We start from the raw sequence: 18,191 nt of genomic DNA, 5'->3' as shown, positions 1-18,191 counted from the left end.
CCCAGACCTGTGAGGAACACCTTTAGGAAACTAATCCTATCTAACACCTCTGCCATACCCCTACATGACAAGTGGTCTTTGGCACCAGAGGGAAACAAGAAATCAAAACTGAAGCTTTATGGTCAAAGGAAAAAAATGACCTTGGAAAATTCTCTCAGATGATGGTGGAGAAAGACATGGGCTGCTCAGGACAATGTAGGAGGGCAAAAAAAACAAAAGTGACATTTTATTGTGAGTACTATTTTGTTCATACCAAAATAGTACCAGCCTGATGTTTTAAGCAGTGGTTCTCGACCAGGGTATGCAGAGGTCTGCCAGGCGTACCTTAACTCACCTAGATACTTGCCTAGTTTTACAATAGGCTACATAAAAACCACTAGCAAAGTTGGCCAAACCAAAATGTCCTCCAGACAAATGAGAAAGGAAGCAATCTTTCAGTGCTGTGGCACTTTTTGTACTTTGATGTTGGATTTTTGTAAGCAGGTCATTTTTAAGTGCGTGAGACTTGAGGCATGCAAGACAAATCTGACTCTTGAAATGGATACAGTAGACTGGAAAGGCTGATAACGGCTGCTTTAAAGTGAAGGACTGCCAACATTTGATGGAGGGTTTTATTGGGTCAACACCCCTCAGCTCCCACTGGAAGATTCTTAGGAGTTCTCACCATCTTTCAGACAATTCTCATTGCAGAACATGATCTGAAAGAGGTCTTTGGTATTAGAGGAGATATCCAAGGCCTGATCTTAACCCCACTGAAGCCAACGAGAGTTTTGTCCTTTAAACAAACAAGCTATTTCGGGTTCAGTACAAAACATCCCTTCTGTTGAAACTATTAATTGTTGGTTACAACAGGTTCATAACTACAGGCTGAACCTCTCTAGTCCAGCACACTCTCATCCGGCACCATCCACGCTCTGGCATGATTTCAGTTACCCAGGTGCTCATTTGTCATGGGTGGGGCCAAGTTTCCGGGGTCCCGTAAGCTTTGTTTACATCCACCAGTTCTGGCTCTCAGTGTTCTGTGCTGTTATTTAGCTCTAATTTACCCCTAAATGTCTTCTAAGGTCCCAGTAAGCAGTGGAAATGTCAGTAACGCTGCTAGCAAATATTGTGGTTCAACAAATTCTCTCATCCAGCACCAGTTTTCTGAAGTGGGGGATAGATTCCCTTACCATTGATATCAATGGCAAAATGAACTGCCTCAGAGCAGGATCTGAGACCACAGCATTAACCGGAATTGTACAGCCACACTCCGTACATCATGGGTCTCATACTCAATTTACCTTTGAGCCAGAACTAGTCTGCAAATCCTCCAGGTGTCCCAGTGGGCACTTCCACCGGCAGAGCTTCAAGGGGGGGTGTCTCTGTATGTTCCTCCCACCTCTCTCCTCACCCTGCCTGACAGCCTGTGCACTCCCCTTCCCCCTGTGTCTCATGGCCATGCCTGCTGCCCAAGGTTAATATACCCCACATTGACCCCTCCCACCACCAGCAGCAGTACAGCAGAGTTGGATCTGCCTCTGGCTTCTATCTGTGTGCTTGCTGGCCCATCTCTGTGGCCCAGGGGAAGAGTGTGCAGAGCCATTCAATAGGACAGTGCCCTGCCTCCCACTTCCTTTTCCTTTTTGTGGGGGGGACCGTCTGGGCAGCTGCCCCAAACATCCTATGAAAGGGACAGTCCCCCAGTCCCCTATCCGCAGGTTCACCCGCAGGGCCCTGGTCGGGATGAGGACAGTAGCAGAATCAGGCTCAGGCCCCTCCTTGCACTCAATGCAGTGGTGGGAACCGCGGGGAAGTGGAACATCTCCCAGGTCAGCCTAGTCACCACTTCAGTACATGCAGGGTGGCCGGACCCCTGCTGTCCCCTCCTACCTCCCCCGCACCAGGCTCTTCAGTAACCTGCAAGACCATGTCCCTTGGGAGAGGGGTTTGGGGGAGGGGGCAGAGCAGGGTGGGAGTGGAGCAGGGGCTGGGCTTGTGGGGAAGAATATGGACACAGGCACATCCCAGAGCCACAGGCACTCGTGTGCTAGCAGCCACGCACGGGCCAGACTGTGGAACTACGGGGGCCATATTTGGCCAATGGGCTGTGAGTTTGAGACCCCTGCCACACATATTGAAATGCACTCATCAGTCACAAGCAGTTCTGCCAAGCATGCTGAACTCATTACAGAGCACATTACAGCATATCACCTTGTGGGCTTGAACTCATTTCCCCCTTCATGGGATAAAAGCAAAGCAAAACCATAAATGGTGCTTTTCAAGTCTTGGAAACATATAGGAAGGAGCTTTGTTGCCATGCTTCAAAATAATCAGCAACAGACCTATACACAATAGGCAACTGATTGCTACCGCATGTTAAAACAAATGTTGTTCTCTCTTACTAAAACTTTGCCAAAATGTCATAAATGAAAGAGCTTTTCTATTAGCAACAACAGGACATCAAACAAATAATTATGCCCTGTAAGCAATAAGACTTATTTTTTTCCCCATTTTCCTTCTGTTAGGGAGATCAACCTTTTGCACAGTGTCTAATTCATATCACAAATCTCAAGAAACCTCTGGTCTTTCTGACTTTTCTTAGTCACAATAATGAGATCTGAGTCTGTTACCAGCTATGAAAATAGCAACACTTGTATAATATTTTTCTAAATCACAACACAGTACACAGGGCTGGCAACCATGCAACAGCAAGATATCAACTCTAAAATGCAAAATAAGCAACACCAGTGATTCTAGAAGAACTACTAATAGGATCAAGTGTATGTACTTCAAAAGATACTAGACTTAGAGTTCAGTTTGTAGAAGAAAACTCAGCATATAGTTTTTGCATTAGTATATTTTTGCAACTAAATTTCTGTACCTGATCCAATTTTCTGCTCAGATTTATATTTCAAAATGGCATGGGGTGATTTAATAATTAAAAATAAAATCTCAGTTGTATATTATAATTTCTGAGCAAAGCATCCGTTTCAAGCAACTAAATTATGTAGGTCTCAAATACCCCTTTTATTTCACAGTTGCAATGAGTTTCAATCAAACACATACCTTCTGTTAATCCAAGTTTTAAATTGAAACAAAAAGTAAATAAAAAAGTTAACATTGTCACTGCAATATATTGATTAAAAACAGGCATGGCTTGCAGTAAAACTGTTTAACTAGTGATCAAAAGCTACCGATTTGTAATGTAAATGAAATACTCCCAGGAGCAAGACTCATCTTTCTGTTCTTTAGTGGACTTTCATTTGCAGCTTGGAAGCTGCACTCACGTAGGATTATGCATTTAATACACTTCAGGTTGTTACAGTTGTTTTGGGAGTTCTTAAATTTATTTTAAAACTTAAGAGGGAAAGAAAAAAAACCTTACCATGGCCGGCAAATCTAGTTGCCTCCTGATGAAAAATTATATACAATTTTCTCCCAGTCAGTAGTTTTTAAACTTATCCAGTCTTTAGATACACAGAAAATATTAAATCGGGCACTATAATACTGCTGCAACTTTGAAGTGCCATTAGCAATATGTAACAAAACCTCTCAGAACCATCTTTACTACACATAGACAAAATTCCTTTTAAATATCTTTACAAAGAAATTAAAAGGTATAACTCAAACTCATATGATCATTACTCCTCAATGAGGACTGGTGGCCTGGAAAGTCCAAAGCTGTAACATTTGAGAGAGCTTTGAGCTATTCAGGTACTGTACAAACAAGTCCTTAACATCTTCCTAGCTGAAAATACATATTCCCCTCTCCCTTTGATAATTCAAAGCTGAATTAAAGGTTTTCTTCATGCACTGCAAAAATAAATTGATCTACAGGCTGAAACCCAGCACCAGAAATTAACAATAAAAGGGGAATTTTGGATCTCGAGAAAGGGTGTTCAGGTGGGGAGCTGTGTATCTTGGCACTCTAAACCTTTTTTTGTAACTTTACTCCAGTGCAACACATACTGAAGTGACTCAGTCAGGAATTATGTCAAAACGTTCCAACTCAATTCAATACACTGAAATTCTAAAAGCACTGATATAGGAACTCAGAGTAACAACATTTACAGGTCCTGTTTAACCAACCTACATTTCTGTTGGAAGGTTAGTTCCTCTCCCGTGTTCTAGTAAAAGATTATCAGCTTGAGATAAGAGGGCTATCATAGGAATTACTGCATGGGACATAAAGAGAGGGAACTAAAACCCTGGTACTCCAGGAGAATTTGAAAAACCCTTTGTAGCGCACATCAGAGATTGTCCATCAGGATCATAACATGCACGTAGACATCTACACCAGACAGGTTAGAAACGCGGCTCTGGGAAATGCGAGGGGCTGGCTTTGACAATTAACACATGCTTTCTTTTCAGAATGCCTCCTTATGTTTGCCTACCACAAAGACACCCCCCATACAAACTGTACAGAAGCAACCCATACCCAAGGCCCCCGCCAAGCTGTTCTGTGTAAGAAAAGGAGAGAGCGCACCTTACCTTTGGCAAACACTGCTGCCAGGCTGAAGAGAAAGGGCGACAGAAGCTGCCACATCTTGCTCACCCTAGAGCAGCACATCCTTGCGGCTGCAGGGAACTTCGGGTCCTATCGCACACACTTGGTAATCAAGAGAAACCCCGCTCAGCGGCGGGGCGGCGTGTTCACAAGGGGGCATCTGGAGCGCGCAGATTCATTTCCCTCGCGGAGATGAACTGTTTCTTTAGCGCCCCCCCCCCCTTTTTTTAACCCTCCCTCTCTCCTCAGCTCGCCACCCCCAGCCTGCAGAACAGCCGCGGCTCTTATAACAAACACACCCCCTGCAACAAAGGAAATCCAAACTCCTCCGGGGGGTGCCAAGTCCTCAGCCCCAAGCCCCGCTCCCGCCGGCCCCCGCGCACACCAGCGCCGGACCCGCGCTCAGGCGCTCACCCGCTCGCATCGGGCGCTAGGGGCTGGACACGCGCGCGCGCCCCCTTCCTCCCCGAGCAGCGGCGGGGGCAAGGCAGCAGCCCCCACGCTCGGGAGAGCGGCGGGTTTTAGAAGCCAGCCCCCACCCCGCGTCCCCGGGGAGGGCAGGAAAGTTCTCCGTGGGGCGGGGGTGCGGACCCGCCCGCGCAGGTTGCGCTCGAGGCGCCTCTCGCTGAACTCAGAGGCTCTCCCGGGAAGGTCACCGCCAGGGAGGCGTTACTGCGTTCGGGAAGGCGGGGGGCAGCGGCTGCCGGGAACCCGGCGACTCCCAGGCGGCAGCAGCAGAAGTTGATCTCCCCCCCACGCCCCGCGTGCTGGCCCCGGGCTCCCAGCTCCGCCTTGGGCCCCGACCCACCAAGTGCGCGGTGGGTTTGTTTGTTTTTTTAAAGCCACCAGGTTGCGCGAAAGGAGAGGAGGCGGGACGAGGCAGCAAGAGAGGCGAGGAGCCCCCGCCTCTGAGCCAGACAGCCAGGCTCGCCTATCCCTGCGCACGGGGCCGGGGCTGGGCGGAGCTACTGAACCCACCCCCGTGGCACACGGACCATCCCAGAACGGGTGGGCGGAGCGCAGACTCGGGCGGCTGAGAAGCCCACCAGCGGCAGCGGTCGCTGAGCGGGGGTCCTGCTGAGGCGTCGCGGGGGGCTGGGGAGTCGCGACGTGGCTGGCAGGCGCCGGGGCGAAGCAAAGTTGATTGTATCATCTCATCTGCTGCAGGAAAACGGCTTCCCCGGCGCCCTTCGTGCGATCATGTAGTTCCTGGACTTGAGAGGTGAAAAGGAGGCGCTGAAGCCTGCCAGAGTTTGGCCCTAGCCCTCACAAAATCCTACCGTGTGAACACCTAACAAGTCCAGTTGTTGCTGTTGTGGATAAAAAACCCATAGTCTGATATAGTCTGTTGCGGAAGCACTACAAAAAGAATTTTAAAAGTCTAGACTTAACCTTAAAAAAAAAAACCCAGACTCTGCGCCCCTGGCATAAAATCCAGCTCCTGGACTCAGCACTACAAAAACTCAGACCTAGGATCCGATTCCCACCTGATTTTGGCTCCAGAGTTAGTAATTATACTTTCAAAATAGGACATCAAGGGTTGGTTCAACTGCAGCAAAAATCTGTATCCTGGCTGTTCCAAGACACTGCAAAACACTCTAGTTCAATAGGTGTGTGTCATCATATGTTATGGGCTAGTTATATCCCAAGTTTTATCATCAAAAATGGTTAATTATGCAACTTCTCATAGTCCATCACAAGATTCTGTATTCTAATCCCTTATAGTGCATCAGTTGTCAGAGAAAAAAAGTGATTTCACAGCTACACTGAAAACAGTACACATGCTAGTGACACAGCAACAGAATTAGCTATACTGTACTTTTTCTAGAGAATATGAATTAGGTGTTAGAAATAAGTCTGATCTCAAATGTTCCCTAAATTACTAACTGTACAAGTTGTTAAATCTGTATGTACATTTTTACCTCCCTTTGGTCAAGGATAACAATTAAGTCATTCTTTCCTCAGCAGATGAAATGGCAGAGAAATAAAAAAAAACTTGAAACTAAAAATATTGAAAGGGTTAGAAGGCTGTGTGTGCTCTGAGGGAATAGGAACTCAATAAAAGATATATATATATATATATATATATATATATAATATATATATTTGTCATCACTGGGCTTTTAAATGGGTCTATCAAAATAAAAGGTTTCTAATCCTAGGACTTGCTAGCTGTGTCTACACGTGCACGCTACTTCGAAGTAGCGGCACTAACTTCGAAATAGCGCCCGTTGCGGCTACACGCGTCGGGCGCTATTTCGAAGTTAACTTCGACATTAGGCGGCGAGACGTCGAAGTCGCTAACCTCATGAGGGGATCGGAATAGCGCCCTACTTCGACGTTCAACGTCGAAGTAGGGACCGTGTAGACGATCCGCGTCCCGCAACGTCGAAATTGCCGGGTCCTCCATGGCGGCCATCAGCTGGGGGGTTGAGAGATGTTCTCTCTCCAGCCCCTGCGGGGCTCTATGGTCACCGTGGGCAGCAGCCCTTAGCCCAGGGCTTCTGGCTGCTGCTGCAGCAGCTGGGGATCCATGCTGCAGGCACAGGGTCTGCAACCAGTTGTAGGCTCTGTGTATCTTGTGTTGTATAGTGCAACTGTGTCTGGGAGGGGCCCTTTAAGGGAGCGGCTTGCTGTTGAGTCCGCCCTGTGACCCTGTCTGCAGCTGTGCCTGGCACCCTTATTTCGATGTGTGCTACTTTGGCGTGTAGACGTTCCCTCGCAGCGCCTATTTCGATGTGGTGCCGCGCAACGTCGAAGTTGAACATCGACATTGCCAGCCCTGGAGGACGGGTAGACGTTATTCATCGAAATAGCCTATTTCGATGTTGCTACATCGAAATAAGCTATTTCGATGTAGGCTTCACGTGTAGACATAGCCGCTGTGTTCCATTTTCTAAGAAATATGCATGTGATCAACCATGCAATAGGGAGAGATGTCATCATGTGGACATATTTAAAAGTTAATTTTGGTATTAGAGGCATTACCAGTTTCAGAGCTATTCCCTAAATCCCTGGACTTTAAAATGGAAAATACCTCTATAACTGTTGTTATATTTAAAACTGAATTAAACTTTGAAAGCACATACACTGCAGTAGAGTAGAGAGTAGGCATTCTTCAGTCTGCATAGACTATGGATCGTGCCCTTTAAAGTTTCAATTGAGGACTTCATTTACAGCGTCTATTGTGACTATAAAGACCCACACGAGAGTGACAGTCCTTGCTGCATCTCTTGCAGATGTAGTGGGTGTCTGGCAAGTCCTTATTGTGCTTTTTGTGCGCTCGCTTCTCCTCTGCTACCTGTCTGATCTTCATCTCGCCCTTCTGAAGGCCCTTGTGTAACCCCTGCCTCCATCTGCTGCGGTCATCTGCTAGTTCTTCCCAGTTGTCCAGCTCGATGTCTCCATCTCTGAGGTCTCTCTTGCAGACATCTTTGTAGCGCAACTGGGGGCGTCCGGGAGGTCTTTTGCCAGAGGCTAGCTCACCATACAGGATGTCTTTTGGAATCCTTCCATCATTCATCCTGTGGACGTGGCCAAGCCAGCGGAGTCGACGCTGCCTGAGGAGGGTGTGCATGCCTGGGATTCCAGCTTGCTCGAGGACAGCGGTGTTGGTCACTCTGTCCTTCCATGATATTCCAAGGATGCGCCTGAAGCAGCGCAAGTGGAAGATGTTCAGCCTCTTTTCCTGGCGGGCATACAGGGTTCAAGTCTCGCTGCCATAAAGGAGGGTACTGAGGATGCAGGCTCTGTAGACTTGCATTTTGGTGTGAGTGTACAGCTTGTTGTTATTCCACACTCTCTTGCTGAGTCTGGACAGAGTTGTGGCTGCTTTTCCGATCCTCCTATTTAGCTCAGTGTCCGATAGAAGAAGCACATAAGTCTGTTGACTGTATAAAGGTAGACACATACACACAAATATACTAGGTTGCTCAAGAGAGATGAATTCCTGTCACCAAATACTCCCATATGGTTGTATGGTAACACAGGCTGAACCTCTCTAGTCTGGCACTCTCTGGTCCAGCAATGTCCATGGTCCAGCATGATTTTAGTTAGCCAGATGCTCACTTATCATGGGTGTGGCCAAGTTTCCCCTGGGCCCATAAAGTTTGTTTGCAGCCACCAGTCCTGGCTCTCAGTGTTCTGTGCTATTATTTAGCTGTAATGTATCCCCAAATGTCTTGTAATAGCCCAGTAAACAGTGAAAGGGTTGGTAATGCTGCTAGACAATATTGACTTCCCATGGTCTGGCAAATTCTCTAGTTTGACACCAGTCAGGTCCTCAGGGTGTCAGACTATAGTGGGTCAACCTGTAGTCTGATATGAGTGTTCAGTGACAAAACACAAGTGGATCCAGCCTGATTCAAATGGCCAAATTCAACACTATTGCCAAAACATGTCCCAGGAAATGTTGAGATCCAGACATATGTGCTGGAACTACAGGTGCTGGGTCGTGGTAGTACCCCCTCATGTGAAGTGGTTTCCATCATATGCAGGGTTTATATTTTGATTCAATGGCTCTCAGAACCTGTACTATACAAATTGTTCCAGCATCTCTGAATCCAAATGATGCTGGAGGACTATGTGGAGTTGCATATTATATAACACATATAGGCAGTATAAGTGGGTGTGTGCTGTGGGAGATGTAGGAATGTCACCAAAAATATGTTGCATCCAGGAGGATACAGCCATACATATTTTTAAAAAATACTGTTTTTGCAGCTGTCAGGTATCGTAATGTGTTGGGAGCTAGCTTTACTGTGTGACTGACTGATTGATTGATTGTTTGATTGATTGTGCTTTTGTACCACACCATATACAATGCCGGATTTTTGTGTTCTGCATTTAGTCAGTGAAGTCTGGGCCCAAACTGGCAGCAGCCAGGTAGTAGGTCAAGATTTTGCAGCACTATTCTGCAAGAATTCATCAGGGTCTGATTTTTAATTTTTAATTTTGCAGCAACAATAGTGAGAGTTAGTCATCATTTAGGGCTGGAGCCTGGATCCTATTCTTCATTTGATATGTGTCAATCTAACATGAGAAACAGAAACCATAAAGAGAATGGGATACAGCAAGTTCTGTTCTGCTCCACCCCAAAAATGTGGCACATCATAGTCCTTTGGAGAGAGGAAGAGGAAGCTGTCATGGTCTTGGAAACTAGTATATTAATCCACCTGTCAAAGCATATTTATTGTGATTTGTCTTTGAATATATCTCTTCTATCCTATCTGATCAGGCAGTAACTACAATGAAAGACAGAGTGGCAGCAAAACTTCCAGTATATGCCCTGGTATCAAAGAAGCCACTTTAGGGGGCGGAGTATATATTTATTGCTATATTTTTGCAAGTTCTTCCCCTTAAAAAGTTTAAAGGGCAAATTCACTCCTGGTGTAACTCTTGATGTCAAATTAATTACACCAGGGATGAATGTTTGTCTCCAGATACAGCCATGTAATCCCAGTGAGTTCAATGCCAATTTAATGGCAGAAATGGGGGCAAAATAATAACCCCCAGTTGCTTGGCTAGTCACAAACCTGACAGCAGTCCTGTAAATGTGGAGTTTAAATAGGTTTGTGAAGGAGAAATAGGGCAGGAAGAGAAGAAGGAAAAATAGCACAGTTTCAGATAATATTTGTTTAAAGGGGACCAAAAAACTGACAAACGAGCACAATTTTTGATCCTTTATTGGTGATTTCCATATAGAATCTATGATGGAAAGAATCTGTTCCCTGTATGTGTCTAGCCCTATTTGTGAGGTCCTGAAGGATGGTCCTCTATAATGCTAGCCTCTTTTTAAATAAATATCATTTGTTTCCTTGGTGTAGGTCTAAACCTGTATTTACTAGATGGGTTTTTTACCTGTGTTTATTTTTCCTCTCTCTCTCTGTATGAGAAAGCTCTTGTATGTCTGCTCCTTCACAGCTATCTTTGACTGTTTCATTTGATTTTTTCCAGTGTCAATGTGGAGTCTGGTGAACCTCTGCAGCCTCAGACGCTTTTTAGGTTTCAGGTTTAGCTCAGAATTTGGTCTTGGTGGAGAACTAAAACTTGTTTTCCACTTGGGCTCTATAATTTTTCCTGAATGTTTTCAAAATCTTTCTAAAAATATCGTTAACGATGAAATGTCACACAGTAACATCGCTGTTCACAAGAGTGCTCCTTAGAGACATTGAACTTCACAACGCATATAGGACTACATGATGTTCCAGCATTACCCCAGCTTTTCACCGTCCTCTTGAGGTCCCCATCAGCCAGCTTCAAGTCTTTCTTTCTCATAGCTGCTCTCACCAGCTAGCTTGGGGTTACCTCATAAAGGGCATGAAGGCATAAATGTGAATGTTATATCCACTTCACAGATGAGCAAATAGAGTCTATAATCCTTATGCAAACAAAACTTTTTGTTGTCTTTAATGGGGAGTTTTGTCTATGCCAAAACTGCATAATTGGATTATAGGAACCTTCCCAAGACTATACATCAGTACCAGGAGTGTGGATTCAAGTTATCTGTTATGACCCTTTACTAACTCCTCTGTAACAATACAATCTCTATTCGCTGCAACTAGTGGTATGATAAATTAAAAGAGCCTCTGCTGGAAGCTGCCCAGGGAGAACTGCATTCATTCATATGGTAAGAACTAGTCAGTAACGAGAAAATATTCTCCTATTTTATAAGCAATATGTTATTTTGGCAAGTATGTCTGATCTTCTCTGGGTAATTAACACAACTAATTATGGAGGAAGCATTGCCTCCAGGAAAACACAAGTGAGCATTGAGACCTGCCAGACCTGCATCTCCACAACCCATGGCTTTTGTGAAGGTTCAAAGCAGAATAATCTGCTTCAAACAAATTAATAAAAAGAAATCTTCACTTTGAGGCTTCTTGCTTCATTTTCAGTGCAATACGTCAACTATTAAATCTAATCTACTTTAGGTAATTAATACTACTAATTGTCCATGCTTTGCTGGTTTGGCTTTTCTAGAGGCAGCAGTTCTCTCTCAATGATGGACTTGATTTGAAGTGTTAGTTTGGGACGTCCACTTGGTTAGAGGTTAATAAGCCGGAGGACTGGAAAAGGGTTTGGGATGTTTTCTTTACTTACCGATATCCCATTCTGCTCCCAGCAGTGGAGCAGTTTTTCCAATGGCAGTTTTACATGGGGGGTACACGCCTGTCAACAGTGGACAACTTTCTTTTTGGAAGCCATTTTGAATCCTACTCTTGTATTCTGGAGACATAAGAGATAAAGGTCTTTTAACTAAGTTCTTTTTAACTTTTTCTCCTCTCCTACAACTGGAGACTTTTATACATTCCGCTAAATCCCAAGGGTGAAATCTTGGTCCTGTAGAAATCAGTGGGAATATATTATGAACTTCACTAGGGCCAGGATTTGCTCTCTACTGGAACGTTGTCCATTATATCTTCATGAGGTCCTGAAATGGATAATCTGGCCTTTGTTACCTTATTACAACAGGAACTGTGTAGTGCAAGGAAACCTGTCTCTCTAGTTTCATACAGTTTAAGGCCAGACCTCCTAGCGAGCATGTGTACAAAGTCCTGTGTCATGAACAGTGGTGGCAAAGCTGAAAGAACTTTAAGGGCAAAGAGCATGTAGGGAGCACATTGTACTGAAATGCCCACAGAACACTTGCCAATGGTTCATAGCCAGAAAGGACCATCGGTAGCTCCTGTGCTGTGGCTGCTGCGTACAGTACTGAGCATGATGCTTCCATCATTTGTTTATGGTGTCCATTTCTTGTGTCTCATTTTATACTTACCCTGAAGGCACGCACTCCTTATTTGTTATATGTATATACTGTGTCTAATGCAAAGGGACCCTGATCCAGAACTAGGTGGTACCGAAATACAAAGAAGGATGCCAAAAGCTGGAGGTAGTAGGAAGAAACAGAGAGTGGAAGGCATTGCACAGACACAAAAAAAGTAGGAAGTGCTTTATTATTACTTGGTCTGGATCCTAGTCCCTTTCAAGTCAGGAATTTAACTATTGACTTCCATGAGAGCAAGCACTGAATCTTACTACATTTGTTTTCAACCTGGTTCTGCTTTATGTGTTTGAGATCACCATATTTGTTTTCCCTTTCCTACATTTTGTTTTGCTTCAAACCACTTCTTGGCTATGTCTACACTGGGCCCCCCTTTTGAAAGGGGCATGCAAATACAGTAGACCGAAAAAGCAAATGAGGCACTAATTTGCCTGTTTGGTGCCTCATTTATATAATGATGGCCTCTCGCTGTTCTGGAAGACCTGTTTTCGAAATGCAAAACAGCCATGTAGATGGGGTTCCTTTGAAAGGAAGACCCACTTTCGAAAGGACCCTTCTTCCTGAAAGAAATTAGGAGGAAGGATGCTTTCAAAAGTGGGGCTTCCCTTCAAAGGAACTGCATCTACAAGGCTGTTTTGCATTTTGAAAGCATATCTTCTGGAAAGGTGAGTGGCTGCCATTATGCAAATGAGGTACTGAATACACAAATTCTGCTGTCAGTGATAATAACCATTGTTGGAATGCCTATTTCTATAAAGATTAAAAGCTAACCTTTTCATGGTGAACAGGATTCTTATCAAGCTACTTTATGCTGCTGGGCTTGCTATCAGTTCACAATAGCTGGAAAAGCAGAGGATGTCAGTCAGTGGGTTTTTACCCTAGTCTCCTTGTTTCCAAAAGGCTATGTCTACACTAGAGAGTTTTGTCAACAAAACTGGTGTTTTGTCGACAAAACCCGTATGGCGTCCACATTCCAAAGACCTTCTGTCAACAGTAAATTGACAGAACATGGCACTTCTGTCGGCAGCGTTCTGCTGCTCCCCCATGAGGAAGAATGCCTCTGCTGACATATTCTGTTGACAGAAAGCCAGTCTGGATGTTCTGGGGTCCCTCTGCCGACAGACAGGATATCCAGGACACTGGGCACCATTGTCTGCTGTGCTTCCTGTTACCCATTCTGTCAAGAGGTCAGTCAGGCAGTCCGGCCACTCTCTGTTGACAGAGAGCTCTTTCTATCTATTTGGCAGTCAGGCTGCGATCTGTCAACAGAAGTTTTGCCAGAAGATATCTTCTGACAAAACTTCTGTGGACAGATCACTCTAGTGTATACATAGCCAAGAAAGATTTATTGAAATGGAGCACTTCATTCCAAGAGTTTTAAATTAATAGATACATAATTTTGTCATAACACTTTTGCTGTTTTCATCTATATCAGCATCACATATGCAAACACATGCAAGTGGTCATTTCCTTTTAATTAAATACACACTGATATGTTAATCTTTTTTTGTGATAGCAAAATTATAGGACAGGTATTGACTGCAAGGGAATGCACCTTCACCATGCACTGTCTGCTAAGTGCATTGGTTTATGTAGACCAAAACTTGTGGGATTCACTGTCTGAACTGAGTAGATGTCTTGCTCAGAGCTCTGTAAGATGGACCCTAAATTAGTTATCTAAAGCTGGAATGGAAAAATTCTGCTGAAGTGGCTAAAAGTTTGACAAGTCCTAAGCAACTGAAAACAATAATAGAAGGTGATACGCACTCCAACTATAATAAAATTAAGTAAAAGAAGAAAAGCATTCATATCCAGAAAATCAATAGCTAGAAATGAAATTCCATGATCCTGACTAAGCCACTATGGGCAATAAGTTCTACAACTAGCACTTGCCAAGTTAAACCACTGAAATAAATGTAAGTTGCTGGAATGTGTTAGAAGTTTAATATATAATCATGTCCTCTCTGAAGCTTGATTGTGTTCTAAATGGTGTAATTTTGAAATGACAAAGAGTAGGGTTTTGGAACAGATGACGTGGTATGATAGAGATATTACCTTGAAAATTGTAGAGCGGTAATGTGAGGCAATTTGAAATGGCACCTGATGCTTATAACTCACTAACATTTTTAGGAGGAAAACTTAATTGAAATTTTATATAGCTGCTGTGGAATGTACTTTGCCGAGGGGTACCCAGTGTATTCCTTCCAGGGTACTTATTTTCTTATATAGCCAATAAAAAGGAAAATTCTCTTTCTTATTTTTGTTGTGTGATTGGTCCTTATTAAATGCTGGCATTTTTCACTCATTTTAGCGGAGATGGGACACAAATCAAAATTACTAACACCTCACAATTTTGGGGAGACCAAGGAGACGAGGTAGTGGACCAACTTCTGTGAGTGAGAGAGACAACCTTTCAAGCAGTACAAACATTTGGGTCATTTCTAATCTTAAACAGAATCTGAATTAAAATTTTAAAGCTAGTCCTTACCTGCCACAGGAAAAACCCTCCATCAGAACATCCCGAGTAGTGAGGTATTCAAGAGCCGTCTAGATCGGGCTTCCTGCTTTGCCCTTGAGCCTGTTCCGAGTCTCTTTCACATCCAGCTGAGAATTGGGATATTTCCACGAATAGGTTTGTGTTGATCTGTGAACATTTATTCATCATTTAGGTCTTCTAGTGTGCCTGTCAAGTCCCTGATCTCAGGGGAGAGGAAATAGTGAGAAATATGATTTTTTATAGTGGATGAAAATGTCCTCTTCTACGCTTAACCCACTGGTTATTTTTAATTGGAACTGGCAAAGATTATGGAACATGCTAATTAACGATTAAATGATTATTATAAGATACTGAGAGTAGGAACCCAATTCTCAGTTACTGTAAATCTATGTTTCAGGGTTAGTTGAACCCTACAAAACTGGGAGCCTGATCCTTCAATCCCTCATCCATGATGCATTAAGTGTCACACAGGCAGCAGTATGTCTGGTAGTAATCATTTTCAGAACTAGGCTCTAGTTTAGCATGAAATACATGAGGAAATCAGATACAGGCCATTAAGAATTCTAGATGTATGAAAAGAACGGCAGTTTTGAGTAGGTTTTGTTCTTTCATAAACAAAGCTTTGTAAACACATATGGTGTCTGCTTGTGTGCATACATTGGGCAGAGCCTAAAACAGTTATGTGCTTTGCAGTGCAAATATTATTAAATTGTATGCAAGAGATGGTTACCATGACAAAAGCAGCCACATTTTTCATGCTTCTATTAACAGTGGAGTTTTACTGACCTCTAGTGCTACGTTGTTCCTCAGAGCTCGGTAAAACCATAAGCCTGGGTAACTTTGGAAGCGTCTTCCAAAGAGTAAACAAGAGCAAGTAAGCACCTGTGCAACCACTTGCATGTTCGCCTCAACGGAGAAAAGAATGGAAATCCTGGCCATGAAACAGGAACAAAACAATTTTACCCATCCGCATGCTCTTGGCCAGCCTTTCAGTGCTTCGAAGGAAGACCATATTAAAAAGCCACAGGAACGTGATTTTAAATTGTTCGCCTGGGAATTGCTGCTTTCAGAAGCTGCCAAAAACTGACAGCTTCTCAGACAGAAGCCCTCATCTGTCTGCTGAGCAGGAAGAAAGTGGACTTCAGCTGTGCAACTGGAAGGCCTACTTCTCATGTCTGAGGCTAGTCCCCAAGCCTTCTTGCTCCGTGGCTTTTCTGCAGACACAGCTATAATTTCTACTATGGTAGTGCCTAGGAACATCAATCAAAGTCCCATCAGGCTGGACACTTTCACAGCAAGCAGAAGAGAAGTCAGTCTTTGCCCTTGTGAACTTCCAGTATAAATGTTCAGCCATTCAAGGTGCTACTCAGGCCCCAATCCAGAGAAGCACTTAATAGTCCTTCCTAGAAGGTGCTTAAAATGCCAGACAGAAAGCAACCAGTCAATGAAATGGACAAATAGCAGGTGAGATATTGGGAAGATGGAATAAGACTAAACCAAACTGAGTTTAGCATAAAAGCAGACATCTTAGCTCCCCTCTTCCTGACATGGAGTCGTTTGTAAGTGTCACGGCTCAGAGAGGCTTAAAGGGACTAGATGGGGCCTAGGAACTCATTTCCATGAGACACCCCCACACTGCAAAGGGAACATCCCCTTGAGATTTTCCTGCAAAGCAAATGCTGAAACCAACTAAAAAAATGATATTTTGGAGGACACACAGACATGTTTTCTGTTTCCTTCCCTGGCTCTGCATGAGCAATTAACTAACAAAGGCTCTTCCCAGAGCTATTCAGCCATAATTCAAAGATGCTAGTGCACAGATAGAAAAGATTTTGGCATATTAAAATGTTGCATATCTTGCAGTTAAACTTGAACAAAAAAAACTAGTCAGACTTTCTATTAAGGTTCCATTTATAAAGGGTGAATAAATTAATAAAAGATGTGTTGGTAAATGGTTAATTATATTCTGTGTCTAACAGATCAATTAGTTGCTTATAACCATCCATAACACCTGCTAGTGATACGTTCATAAACGTTTATAATACATACTATTCTTGCGCCTTGAATTTGCTTACAGTTTCCTTTAATAATTTATTGTCCTTTTGGTAACCATATTATAAGTGGAAGCTTAATATGACAGCTTGGGTTATGAGTAGTTACAGAGGGCTAAATTCAAAGCTGTCATAAGCAGTTACAAGCAGTTGCACCTAAAGTCTGAATTTGGCCCTTTTTTCCTTTTTAATAGCATAAACAGCAGTAATGTAAGGATCAGAATTATATATACAAATCAAGGGTAGAACAGTCTCCTTAAGAACCTGAAATACTTATGAGTCTTTTACAATTCAAAAGGAAGCAAAAAAGAGCTTTTAAAAATAAAGTAACTTTTGTTTTTTGCTTTACTTGTGTATGACGTGTAGAGAAGACTTCAAAGGAACACACTCCTTTCCCTTAGAAATACCAGGTTATGGCCATTCCAGGCATCCTTGGTTTTGCTGCAGTGTTTGATGAGCATCCCAGAGAGTGTGTGTAAACTCTGCACCTTAATTAAAATGATAGGAGTGTTAACATTTCACAAAGGCTCCCCATCTCTACAGTGGGAATTAGTTGAAGAGTTTAATAATAATAAAAAGTTCAGACAATAACAAAAAGTTCTTTATCCCTTTCAGTTTTCAACCTGTTGCTCTTTCACTAGTTCTCCACTCATTAGAGAGACTTCCAGCCTGGAGAGGACCCAAATCTCTATGTTAAAACAACAAGACTAACAGATTTATTGGAGCATTGCATCTGCTGAAGCAGGTCTTTTCCCACAAAAGCTTATGCTCCAATAAATCTGTTTAGTCTCTAAGGTGCCACAGGACTTCTTGTTGTTTTTGAAGGCGCAGACTAACACACTGCCCCTCAGATACTTGTCTAATGTTAAACGGAGCAGAAAAAATAAAATGTATATGAAACTTTCAGGCGTTTGTTGGCCACCTTTAGGTGGGCTGAATTTGAATGCTATAAACCAGATGAAACCAGCCAGAAGGGCTGCTTGTCATCATCTAAGGCAGTAAAACTTTCTGTAACTGTGTAGGTGGTCAGGAGGCAGTATGGGTGGACATTGTTATTTGCTGGTTTGCCTTAGACAGCTGAGCCTCCCTTGTGAAAAGCCTCAACATTTTTTCTTTGAATCAGTAAAAGTCTTTTTTTCCCCTCCAGCCTTTGGCCCTTTCTAAAACCTCCTGCAGAGCTGGTAGGGGAAACGGAGAACTAGAATAAAATAGCTATATCTGCTGAGTGGAAATTGGACTCTTCAACAAAAACAAAACAAAACAAAACAAAACAAAACAAAAAAACCCAAACCTCTCAATGGCTTTTAAAGGATAGGAATTAACTCCCACAACCAATAGTTCTAAGTCAAAGTAATCCTTGTACAAGTGATT

General features: G+C 43.4%; 1 protein-coding gene across 5 annotated transcripts in view; it reads right to left on the bottom strand.

Moving 5' to 3' along the window:
* LOC142022784 (transmembrane protein 132D-like) overlaps positions 1 to 5,198 on the bottom strand; it is a 592,725-nt gene extending 587,527 nt beyond the window's left edge. For 4 of the 5 annotated variants that reach the window (XM_075012990.1, XM_075012992.1, XM_075012991.1 and 1 more), the window contains exon 1: positions 4,474 to 4,681. Coding sequence is in view for 3 of the 5 variants with exons in the window: in XM_075012992.1 (XP_074869093.1) it covers positions 4,474 to 4,552 (79 nt within the window). In the remaining 2 variants the exon portion in view is untranslated. Of the gene's footprint in view, positions 1 to 4,473; positions 4,682 to 4,903 lie in introns of those variants that run through there. The other variant, XM_075012989.1, reaches the window with a different exon arrangement.
* Positions 5,199 to 18,191: the final 12,993 nt, after the last annotated feature.

Source organism: Carettochelys insculpta, chromosome 18 (genome assembly GCF_033958435.1).
Source record: "Carettochelys insculpta isolate YL-2023 chromosome 18, ASM3395843v1, whole genome shotgun sequence".
Taxonomy (NCBI): domain Eukaryota; kingdom Metazoa; phylum Chordata; order Testudines; family Carettochelyidae; genus Carettochelys; species Carettochelys insculpta.
Note: the sequence above shows the minus strand (reverse complement) of the source record. Positions and strands in the feature narration are given on the sequence as shown.